The 13,179-nt window shown below is 33.9% G+C and overlaps 1 protein-coding gene across 3 annotated transcripts in view; it reads right to left on the bottom strand.

The window, feature by feature from the left end:
* LOC110996351 (RNA-binding protein fusilli) overlaps window positions 1-13,179 on the bottom strand; it is a 77,172-nt gene extending 63,993 nt beyond the window's left edge. For all 3 annotated transcript variants that reach the window (XM_022263972.2, XM_022263973.2, XM_022263971.2), the window contains exon 1: window positions 12,565-13,179. In XM_022263972.2, the coding sequence (XP_022119664.2) occupies window positions 12,565-12,693 (129 nt within the window). In that variant the 5' untranslated portion in view covers window positions 12,694-13,179. The remainder of the gene's footprint in view (window positions 1-12,564) is intronic.

The raw sequence follows: 13,179 nt of genomic DNA, 5'->3' as shown, positions 1-13,179 counted from the left end.
CCAACACATAAGGCATCACTCATCACGAGATCTAGCCCACACACAAGGCATCACTCATTACGAGATCTAGCCCACACACAAGGCATCACTCATTTAGAGATCTAGCCCACACACAAGGCATCACTCATTTAGAGATCTAGCCCACACAAGGCATCACCCATCCTGGGTTCAGCCAACAAGACCAGGATCAAGGATACGCATGGTGGCCAGCCAGCGTTTTAGGAAGGATATTGGATAGGTAAAACACATTTTTATTTTTTCATAAACATGTCAATGCATATACATAAAATAATTATTACCTTTAATTAGATTAGTTATTCAGTAATTCAATGCAATTACCTAGATCCAAAAACGTCAGTAGAAGAGGTCGAGGCCTCCTCACATAAAACTCTCCGACAAATCTTCCGCCGATACGGTCAATTCGACTGAAGTATAAACTCATGGCGTTCAAAGAATTGCTCCAATTGGTTACTCAACCAACCACAACATGTAAACCGCCTCGGCCTGCTGACATCTAGACTAAGAATTATAAAGCAGTTCTTCTCAAAAGCAGTCTAATGACAGAATATACCGATACCCGTTCTCTTTAAAAAAAGATATATTAAAAATTAAAACCCACAGTAAAATGGTATCACAAAATACTTGATATATATTTTTTTGTCATCACACTATTATCACATTAGTTATTTCACATCAAATTACATTCATGCACCTGATGTTCGTCAAAAATATTAGAAGGTTTAATTTTACAATTACTTTTACAGTTACATTTACAACTTAAATTCAAATCTTAATTACTCATATCTGTAACGTATGGAATGTTTCGCTTATGATGGTTGATATAAAATGCACACTTAAGTTTTTAGTAATGGGCCAAACCCAGCATAATAGAATAAGAACGAAAAGTGGGTAGAACGAATACGCAACGTACGGTAGACAAAAATCACTGCATTTTGATGTGTAGAATGTAACTGAGCTGAAGAGAAAGCGTTTTGGATTGAGTATTCATACAAAGTTGATATTTGTCATGACAACTATGAATAAAATTAAAATAAAACACGTTTATTTTGGAACATAAGATCGTCAAGGTATCACATTTTCCACGTCACCAAATTCGATCCCGTAGGCATCCCTACTCATTGGCAAAGAAGACAGGGTGTAGGCCGAGAGAAAAAGCCGACGTAAAAAACTCTCGGTAATTTTTAAAATAAAATAACTCATCAAACAATACTACAACGCTCATAGCAAATTAATTAGAAGTAGCTTGCCCAGCACTAGTCCTAGGCCCTTTCATCAACTAGACAATCGCTGACTTTATAGTAAGCCTTTTTACACAGCTCCTCTTTTTAATACATTTCCCAAATTTATTAAAAGACAGATACAAGAGCATCTGGGATTTTATATTAAAGAAGAGAATCCCTTTTCCCAAAAAGAATTAGTAACTAAACCACTCAAATCAAATTTAATTTTTTTTTTTGTGAGCAGTTAACGTCTCCAAATATTTGAATGTTCAAATTTATATTTACAACTTTGATTTGGATTTTACTTTGCACTATGTGCAAAATATTAGAGAATGTTTATAATGACCGATATAAAATTCTCTTTTCACTTTCAGCGATGACGAAAAGTAAAAATACATAAATTTACCGAAAGACATACGTAAATATTAAACACAAAAGCTGTTTTTTTTTAATAGTGTCATCTGATTAGGGAATTCCGTGAAAGCCAGATTCTATATCTAAGCATCTGTAATATCGGGCTCTGCCTAATCTCTAAATTTGGTCTGCTAATATCTCTAACCGCACTTGAATTCAACACGCAAAGATCAACGCAAAGTTGGTTCGTCCCGTTCTTTTTCTCGATTCATAAAATTCATATCTTATTATGACTTTCTCGAATTAATTGACAATTTTAATAGTTTTAAAAAGTCTTATACCTTTCTTTGAACAATTAATTACATATTTTGTTGTAGTAAGTTTAATAAATGAACAATACTTAATAGTTTAATTTAGCGAGTTACATTCGTCATTTTGACGGTAGTAGCAATTTTACTCTAGATGACCCACACAACGGCAGAAATCTCATTTAATAAACTGTGCCATGAAAACCGGTATTATTGTTACTGAATTATGACGAAATAACGTTATGCTTAGACGGATTTCTCACTTTGCAGTCCCGGTAACGCGACAACGACAAACGACCCGGTTTAAGAAAGTGAAACGAACGAATTGATCTTTTGAAGATACTATAACACGGGATCTTTGTAATATCATTATATTTACTCTACTTTCGATTTTACGCCTACGAAATATTATAAGAACTGATAAGAATTTATTTAGTGAATCGGAGGTAATTCTCAGTTACTCAGATCGAAAAAACTCAGGGTAAATACCTGTGATCACCGCAACCATTACCTCGGCGTCGGTAGCTTCTGGACGAATCCTCTTAAAAAGCGCCCATGCCGTTGTAGCGTACTCTGCGTAGGAATTCGCTTGCTCGGAAGTGTAGTTGCGCCATTTCTGCACGTCATCTGCGTACCGAAATTCGTTGCCAAACGTATGGATCAGCTCCTCCTTCACTTGCTCCCAGGTGGTTGAATGCAGAGACCAGGTGTCAGCCCATGTTTTGGCTCGTCCTCTTAACTGCAAAATGGCCTTCATTCGAGCTTCATGTGGAGGGACCATCAGCTTCGTGATAGTTTCGTCTACGTTAGCGCACCAGTCCCTGATGTCGTGCGATCTCTCATCAGGGTTAAACGGAGGTAGGTAGAAGTCATGGTGCCGTCGGAGGGTTGCATCATCTGCTGATAGTGTTGCTTTCACAGCGCTTGTCGCGGCAGTCTTCGTAATGGAGGTCAAGAGACCCATCACTTGTTCCATAGTGAAGGTCGTGTCGTTTGAAGAGTCCGAAGTCTCTTGGGGATGTGATCCCACCGCTGCTGTCGGCGTTCCGCCATAATTATCACGTCCAGACTCCATTATAATGAAAACACACAACTAGTATCACTTGATTTATTTATCACACGATTTTAGCACAATAACTAACTCAAAATGCGAGCTGCCCTCTTATTTATACAAACCAACTGTCGTTTTAAATTTTAACGTTTAACAACTGTAAATTCATGTAATCAAAATTACTGTACAATTAATTACGAAATATAGTTTAAAAATCAACATTAATATTATAATGAATTTTACATAATTCCAAATGATTTATTTTACACAAATTACTTTACTTTACAATTTATTTTAATAACAAAACGACCATTAATAATAACAAAGTTCGTCGACAGATGGCGTTATTTACAAATATAAACATGGTAATTATTACACAGAATAATGTGTTTAGAATAACAAAACGACCATTAATAATAACAACGTTCGTCGACAGATGGCGTTATTTACAAATATAAACATGGTAATTATTACACAGAATAATGTGTTTAGAATTTACTTTGAAAGTTTCTAAAGTTATATAAAAATCAATCTAAATATTATTAACATGATTTTATATTAATTGGCGCCCATATACACTTACAAACGTCTAACATGTTAAATGCGTCTAATTTTACATTAACTGCCTGTTCTCAAATCAAGGGCGTAGAACGGAAGAGATCTAGCAATAAACTCTCCACCACTCTTTAATAGTTGGTTATTTTACACAATGATTATAAGGAGCTGCAACCATTACATTATGTTCCATATCACATCCAAGTAATCATTTAATGTATATTTCTTTTTTTGACGTTCATAAGTGTACATATATTACCTATATGAAGTTCATACATTTATTCCAACTAAGTAATTATAGTTTATTTATAATATTGAAATAAATGGCATGGTGTAACGAAACACAGTAACTATATTTACAAAACAAAATGAAATCTCCATATTTAAATTTCGAATAATTTTTCGAATAGGCCTCCCCCACAATCAAATTGCCCCTCTGTGGCGCGTGGGCTCCACGATGGGTAACACTGATTTAAAGCAAATAAAACGTATTGGTATTGTTCTATTCCTACTTAACGATGTTGTAATATCTAATCGATTGTGCGAAATGCTAATAAATGAAATGTCTATTGTTAATAGGTACAAGTGTGTGAAATATTCGATTCTCAAACACATTCTGTGTTGACAGATAGTGTGTAACAATTAGTATTTATGTTTTGGAGGTGCTTTTGGGCTGTCGGGTTACTGCACATACATGAATTAAAGATTTAAGTTGGCGATAGATAGTAACGGTGACAGCTGCTTTCCTCTCTCAACGAATAAGCATTGCAAAATTCACAATTAATTAACCAATTCGACTTAGGGTCCTTCAAGAAAAGAGCGTACCAATTCTTAAAAGACCGGCAACGCACTCGCGACTTCTCTGGCATTGTTTGCCCTCTGTTCTATAAAAAAAAAGCGAAGAAATAAACTAATACACTTCCACATGGACCAAATTAATATTATTCATATTATTTTTATTTTTTATATATTTTTTTAATGTCTATGAATGTTACTTATGTTTTCTGTTTCATATACATACATAGTTTATCTATTTAATCTGTTTTGGTTTTGTATATTATTGTGTTCTGTTTTACGATCTGTATCTGTGTTTTTTATTTATCAATTTGTACGCTAAGAATATTGTAAATACCGTATACTTATACAAAAATACAGGTGATTATGGGTTTTGGATATGGCGTATTTCTTGTTTAGTTTAACGCAACCTCCTTTATCCTTTTGTGCAAAAGACAACGCTTAATCGAGAATATATATAAAAAAAAGAAAACTGAAATTCAACATAAGTTAAACGACAATTACTAGTTAATATTTAAAAGAAAAAACTGAATTGTAACAAACAAAAACAAAGTCAAAGTCTTCCCGAATCTTCAAATATGTTCTCACATGCTCTTTGGTGAGGTGGAAAATATCAACATCCTTATAATAAGTGTAATAGTTATATAAAACCCAAAACATTAGCGAATTGTGCAGGTATTTCTTACGTAAGTATAACCATTAATGTTAAATTAAGTAATGGAAACATTTAAAATTAATTAATAATCGTTTTAAATACTTAAGACTATAATATCTCGCCTTATCTCTAGAATTACTAGAACGTGGTATATCTTTCATATTCGCTGTTTGCAATACTAGATAAATATGTACACAGCTCTAGAGTTCTTGTTTTACAAAATATATTTGTTATAAGATATAACATATATGCATATTACATATACATATATTAAAATGCAATGGACTATGTATTCCCTTAATTTTATGACTTAATAATTAGTATATATAGCCAGTGTTTGTATTTAATCGGGGGCAAGCGGGCTCATCGGATGTTAGGTAATACAGCCGCCCATGGACACTCGCATTGCCAGAAGGCTCGCAAGCGCGTTAATAGTAAATATAATATAATGTTAAAAATAAGAAAATTAACCTAAATTTATTTAATTATATTTATACTAACACAATAATAACCATATAGACATTTGACTGTCTACTTGAACAAATAAATTATTATTTATTTTGTAATCCTAAGAATCCGTAAAACAAAGAATTACACTAGTTATAGATGGATAACAAATATTTACAAAAAGGTTCAAACATTTACATAAGGGAAAATACAATAAAAATTATTCAATGCATTTAAGTAATACGTATAATTTGGCTTTGCTGTAATATGATAGTGTAAAAGTGACAGTTAACACATGAAGATGTGTCTGTGGAATATTATTATATAGAATAATATATATATATATATATATATATATTATTTACATAGGGTGCAGCTCCTCGAGTTCCGTCAGAGATTGATTTGATTAAAAACTTTGTGTAATGTAAAATATAAATTAGATGAAACCGATGAAGACTGCGTTATCCAAGTTAAAAAAATTTAGGACTTGGTCTCTGAGAAATACAAGAATTGGTATTGGTACAAAGCCCCGTGAGGGAACGAAAGAGAATAAAGCTTGATATAAAGCAAGAAAATGGCCCTTTAACCCGCTGGGTCACTCAGATTATCTTAGATATATACCTTTTGTGATTATTAATTATTATTTAGTAGGCAAGTAGATAGCTTGTGAGTTGTGCCTAATACACGCCATCTACTTTGGGTCTAAGTCATACCGGTCGCCCTACGATGTCTTCTCTCTTACTTACTTCTCCCCTTCACCATATGAGCAAGTGTTATATGCGCAAAATATATGTGGCTGCAGATCAAACCTTCGACCTTAAGAATGAGTTTCCACTTGGCCAACTTTTAAAAGCAACAAAAACGCTTTTACTATTAACTTAAAAACATTACAATATTCAAACCTTAACACAAACTCAAAATAACTTTATTTATATACGTAAACAAGTACCTACACTTATGAACGTCAGAAAATAACTTAAAATAATTTTAAAGTTCGCAAGTCAAGGGCATAGAGCGGGTAAGAATAACTGGCAAGAAACCCTCCGCCACTCTTTTTAATCGCTAAGTTTTAAGTCATACAAATTGTTTGGACTAGAGGTAATCAACCCCAAGGATTAGGATTATTTAAATATTAGTCACTAGTGATTATAGTACCACTATGTAATATTGCGGAGTGGGTTTATTATACACAATAATTGCCGTGGACAGGTGCGAATAGCGCAATATACTACATACATAGTTATAGCGAAGTAAATTTTCCACAGAGACCCCTCACATTTAGCGAAACCTACGTTTAATAAATCAACAGAGCCAAGTACGTCTTAAGCCTTATTTGGGGGCTTTATAATAATATAAGCCTTTATTCAGACAGAAATTTTATTCTTAAACTATTGTCTCTATAGAGTCGGAGACACCGCCAACCCATCTGTTTGCCCAACTTTGGCAAATGCCTCCTCCATTTCTTTCCACTCTACTCTGTTCTGAGCTTTCCTAGTCCATATTTTTCCAGTTAGGTTTTTTATTTCGTCTTCCCACCTTCGAAACTGTGTACCTCGTTTTCTTCTCTTATTTCTATACCTCTTATCATGACTGAGCTAAGCTATCGGGGCTTTATAAGGGGGTATCAAAACTGTGTTTACAACTAGTTTTGCTGTTTTATAAAATGATACAACGTGCTATTTGTGTTACTTTCTATATTAAAAACGTATTATTTGTTATAAAGATACATTTCAGACCCAAAATCAGATTACATCGTTGAATGTTTCATAAGAAATTCGAGACAAATACGGAAGCTGTGTGTAATTACCGAGGCATGACGTTTCGAAATTAAGACTGGTATGCCAAAAGGTAAGGCACAATCTAGACTTGACATTACCTTTATGACAGGTCTGGGAACGTTTTAATTGTCTATAGCTAGCTCCAATTTTTTTTGTCGAATTACATCATTTTACCCATAATACACATACAGATTATGCAGAAATTAGCTTTTCGAAGAACATATTTTCTTGAGATACCTACCTGTATAGATAATTGCCCCACCATAAAAATACTTAGATGGCTTGCAGTGTGCCATAGTAAACAGACTTTCATATAGGTGACTTAAATGTCAAAAGGAAGTCTGACATTCAAGTTAAAAAATATTGACGCGGTAGACAGATTCTGTCTGTACATAGACAAATTTTATAACAACGTAATTAAAGAGCTTTTTGAAAAAAATTAATAACAATTTCAGATGCTCGCTCAATGTAGTCAAAGCAATGGCTTTATAGTTAAAACCTACACAAATTTCATTTCATTTATTTCAAATAACATTTATTTTAATAACCCGCCAAAAGGTTTCCTTAGACAAGATGGCGTCGATCCCATACAAACACGTAAACAAGTTTTTCACGTATTAATTATCAGTCCTAAAATACACATATTTCGGTCACAGTCTCCGACGAATTGAAACTGCAAGATAGTATAAGGATTTAGGATTATAATGAACAAATATAAGCTATAATATAATAAGTGTAAAAATATAAGCATTTCGTTCCTAAGTGTAGATTGTGTTACCTAAATGAATAAATGATTTTAATTTAATTTGATATAAATTATAATCTGTATTATTCGTTCTAAATGTTTATATATCATATTTATCTGTATATTATATATATATATATTGACAAAAGTTAATATTTCTTCTTAAATTATTCTAATTGTAGAACTTACGACTCAGTGCTAGCAGATACTTTAAAAAGTACGCGTCATGTCTTTTATAGTCTGTTCTTTCGTCTAATTGAATTTTATCTAAGAAATCTGTTTATTTACCATATGAATTTAATAGCGTACTAAGGAGCAAAGTCGCACTCAACTAGATGTAAGAAATACCCAAGAAACTTAGGCATATTATTCACAATTGTTAACGAACTATTTAAAGCAATACAGTTTTGATTTGAAGATTGGGTAAACGCCGAAAAGGCCTCCTCTTGGCCGCGAAAACACAAAAGACGAAACGGCGCCATAGGCTTGACAAGATTCGTCCCATAGATAGACGATGAACATAATTTGGCCAATGACAATCAAGCGAAACGCGGTTTTCGTCTTTCGCTACTATGGTTGTTACCATAGTAGCGAAAGACGAAAACCTATATTTACAGACTATATTCAGAACTTACAAACTGTCACCTCTGAAATATGATCTCCGTAAGTTAAAAACGCAAGCCGAATTTGTCATATGGAAGCTTATTAAGCGCTAAATCTCAACTCTGATAATGCAGAGCTGCATTCCCATTCTACTAGGGCTAATGATACTGATACTCTATCATGTCTTTGGCAAGCCTGCGCCTACTTGATCGATCCAGCGAGTAGGGGATCAGCCTTAAAGTCACCACATGAAGAAATTGACAACATGTCCAAAAAGGATGCGTTAGTAACAAAGTGTCAAAAGTCGATGGTCTACTTGGAGCCGTCTTAGTATGGACACGTTCCATTCCTTAACCTCAAAAACCACATTTACAGAGCATATATTTTTCTTATTTACTTTCAATCGTTCGCGTACTTCGTTTGAATGTGTAACTACGTATTGTATTTGCGCTAAATGTATAGATTATGTATCTGAACTTACATTTGAACTAAATACAGTGTAACAACTAATTATTCCCGTAATTATTAGTGCTCCAGTAGTTTTCCTTACATTATAATTTATGTATAAATTACTATTCAAGCTTGACCTTTCGTTTCCGGGTTAAAACATTTACATACTTAAACCCTTTTTAAACACCGTTTTAAAAGTGTTTGTGTTTTAATAATTGAATGCTTGAGTAACCTAATGCTACACACTTTTCGTCTTTGTCTTGTAAAAGGAGAAAAGCAGACAGGAGGTTTAAAAAAAAATTAAAAAAAGTAAATTCGTTTATTTTGAAACATAAGATCATCATGGTATCACTTATTCCACGTCATTAAATTCGAGCCTGTTGGCATCCCTACTCATCGGCAAAGAAGATAAAGCGGGTTGGCCGAGAGAAAACACCGGCGTAAAAAACTCTCGGTACTCTTTTAAAAAAAAGCAAATCAAACAATTCTACAATATTTAAAACAAATATATCAAATTAATTTGAGGTAGCCTGCCCAGCACTAGTCCCAGGCCTTTTATCAACTATATAATCACTAAAAAACTTTAAAGTAAGCCTTTTTACACAGCTTTTCTTTAATACATTTCTTAAATTTAATAAAAGGCAGAGATAAAAGCGCCTCTGGGATTTTATTAAAGAAGAGTTTCCTAATGTTACCGCCGCCTTTGGGTACTCACACTGCCAGAAAGTTCGCAAGTGAATTGCCGGCCTTTTAAGAATTGGCTCGGAATTACTTCTGTGGGCAGCTTCCATATATTGCTGGCAAAATCTGCGTTAAAAAGCTCAGTTTTCGAACAATGTACGTCGATGATACAGATGGTTTATAAATATTAATCCGACATAACTATTGTTTCGCCGGCAATTATACTTAGGCCTTGTACCTATGCATTTATCAGTAAACCGGCTAGTAAAAGGCTAGAAATCAATAAGTATAAATGAATGTTATACAAACACAAATTTAAAATTATTTTTTGCAGCAAAACATTGTATTTAAATATAACATTGACTTTCGAGTTTTTCAAACCAGGACCTTGAGGCCTACGATGTAGGATATAGATGTATAGGATTTTGTAATTTAATACATGAGTATAAGGTTGAAAATACAGTGCGTATATGTATCCTGTGAGTACTTTACTCAATATGTAATTATTCCTGTAAATGTTATTGGAATAGATACACGAAGAAGTCTTGATCTTAATGATGTGAAATTTGATATCAGAACATTTTTTTTATACCAGGAGACAGGAGGCTCATCTGATATTGAGTATTACATCGCCCATGGACACTCACATTGCCAGAAGGTTCGCAAGTGAATTGGCGGCCTTTTAAGAATTTGTACGCACGTATTGAAGTTCCCTAAGTTCAATTGGTTCGAAAATACTAAAGTGGTCAGTTGGTCTCATGTATTGTTATTAACTAACTATAATCTTAAGTTTAAAAGAGATTATTAAGTTTAGCGAAGGAATGAATCAATCAATTCTAATTCCTATTACACTATTGGCACAGGTCTAAACACAATTATTGCAGTATTTTTCAGTTAAAGGATATAAATGGATTTAGAGGCTAACAATTTCATAGATTCTTGTAACATGGACCAAATGATGTTGATACTTTGTTAAGGGTCTTTTAATTTCATTTTTAAGATTTGTTTATTTCATCATTTTATTGAAGTGTGTATGTATATTGTTTGTCGTAAGTTGTGTGGTGGGTATGCCGATGTATTATTATTATATCAAAAGATATTATCCAAAGATATCACAATTTTAAATCCCCTTTAATCAAAGCCGGAACTTAATTAACACTACAAATGGTATTTAATGGTAATTTTATTTACAACCCTCAAGCTTTGTAAGCTTTGTAAGCACCATTAAGCTACGGTGTCTAACAGGTGATCGTCTCAAACAGGTCTTGGAACTTTTTATAAAACGGGTCTGGGAATCCGTTGCTCGCTTAACAATAAAGGGACAAAGAACCCGTGATGAAAATGGTATTAGCTTCCGACAGCTTTAGCTCATCTGTTGATATGTGTTACTAAAAACTATTTAAATCATTTTAATTTATTACAATAAATTAATACAATAATCTGATCGATCGATATCGTAGGGACTACTCATATAATATGGTCGTAAAAACCGATAGTCGTAACAACGGATGACGTTATTAAGACCTAATAAAATTGAGTTCAGCCACGACCTTTGATTTTGGTCAATATAACCGGTATGTTGTACTAAACGATAGCGTAAACGGTTCTGACTGTATTAAAAAAAATGTGAGAACAATTTATTATAATTGTGTAAGATTTGGGAACCCTTTTAAGTAAAAAGATACCTGTGTGGGGTGCCAAACTCTTCCATAACAAACTTAATATGGGTATATAGTATTTAATTATATTATTTTTGTTTTTTCAACACGCATGAGTGCACGAGTAAGTGTATAGGTGTATGTTAGTTGATGTGTAAATGTGTGGGTGCAAGTGAGTGAGTGAATGAAGTGTGTAACTACATATTAGATCTCATCTCCGACATTGCGTAAGGTGTGGGTATTTTTAGATTGTGGATTGTGAGCGGGTAGATTTTAAGAAGCCTTTTTAATCTATTATAGATATAGTCTGCCTGCATACTGCGTCTGGCGAAGTCAGTCCTTACGGTTTGATTGACGACAACATCCCTATTTCATTGTATGAAAAGCCTACTTGTCATACGGGAGCGCTCTGTGTGCTTTTAAAAATTAACTGAATCTTATTTATTGTTAACGTATACATATATATGTATGACTCTACATTCATTTCATTTAAAAAAATCATGAAGTAAGTACATAGAAACAATATTAATGTAGAAATTTAAATGCTCACACGCAACTTAGTCGCCTTTATTTAGAGTTATTTTAAATAATAAAGAACTTTTTAATTTTAATATTATACTCTGTGGAGTATCCGCTGGAGTTAACCTAGGAACAAATTGTTTTCACGCATATAAATTGAATTTTCGCGTCAGTTCAAAGTCGACTTTACTTAAAAGTACTTTAAATAAAATTGAATATAAAATGGAAAAAGTTCACATTAACGCAATAGTGAAATTAAAACTAAACTGTATTAAGTAAAAATAACAATTGTCTGTCCGTATAAGCTCGGGGATGATCCCTTGATTCCCTGAATCCACCTTTCTTAGACACCAAACAAATAAACTTAAAGAACATAACTCTCCTTCAAAAGTCGAGTAAATGAACGTCTTGCATCATTGGCATTGAATGCGTTCCGGACGTGTTGTCTTGGCTTTTATGCGCGAATTTCTATGATTGCCGTGTCTCTACATACTTTAATACAAATTACACATGACAATATACATAAGCATTCTTATAATCTGTGAACCTAGGTATGGATATATAAACTTTTTTATACCATTGAATTGTTTTTTTTTACTTTTCATACGTAGCTATGTAGCTTTTTCGACTCAGTAAACCCAGAAACATGCATGGTGGGACCGTTACAGTTCCTCAGATAAAGATCATACCATCAGTCATTGTAATATAAGTATGCACAACCTACCTGATTCGTCTGGACATCAATGACTACATAAGCCAAGTAAACGATCTCCTCCTCATCAGAGCCAAGGGCAGCACCTCCCAGTCCTGCTGTCCGCACATGGAGTGCGCACACCCAGCCTCCGCTAATCATCGCGCCATGCAATGAGTTCCAGCAACACAACAGTCCTCCTAACCTAACACGAGTCAAAGAGACGCTTCACACTTGCATACTAATTGACTAACGGGTTAAGCCTTTACGACGCTAACATCCAAAAATCGAGTTACTTAAGAAACCTGACTGTTGTCGGTTACTCAATGTAAACCAAGAAGTTGCGTGCGGCGTTTACCGCTATGTCTACGTAAGCTGTTTCCGTTTCACAAATCTGCAAATTCACATCACAAAATTCACTGTCTGAAGTACGATTATTGAAATTTCGGACTGACTGGATGGTTGGTTTTGGCTTTTTGGGACGCGTCGCCGTGTTTAAATACGAAATGTTCAAGTAATGGCTTTAATGCATTGAAATCACGTTCGCCGATTGTCTTGTATTGTTGGATAGAACTGTTGAATAGGTTATTTATTAGTAAATAATATAGGAGACAGGTCAACGCGGCCGTACCCGTCGCTATCGCTAGA

The sequence above is a fragment of the Pieris rapae genome, chromosome 5, assembly GCF_905147795.1.
Source record: "Pieris rapae chromosome 5, ilPieRapa1.1, whole genome shotgun sequence".
Lineage (NCBI taxonomy): Eukaryota > Metazoa > Arthropoda > Insecta > Lepidoptera > Pieridae > Pieris > Pieris rapae.
Note: the sequence above shows the minus strand (reverse complement) of the source record. Positions and strands in the feature narration are given on the sequence as shown.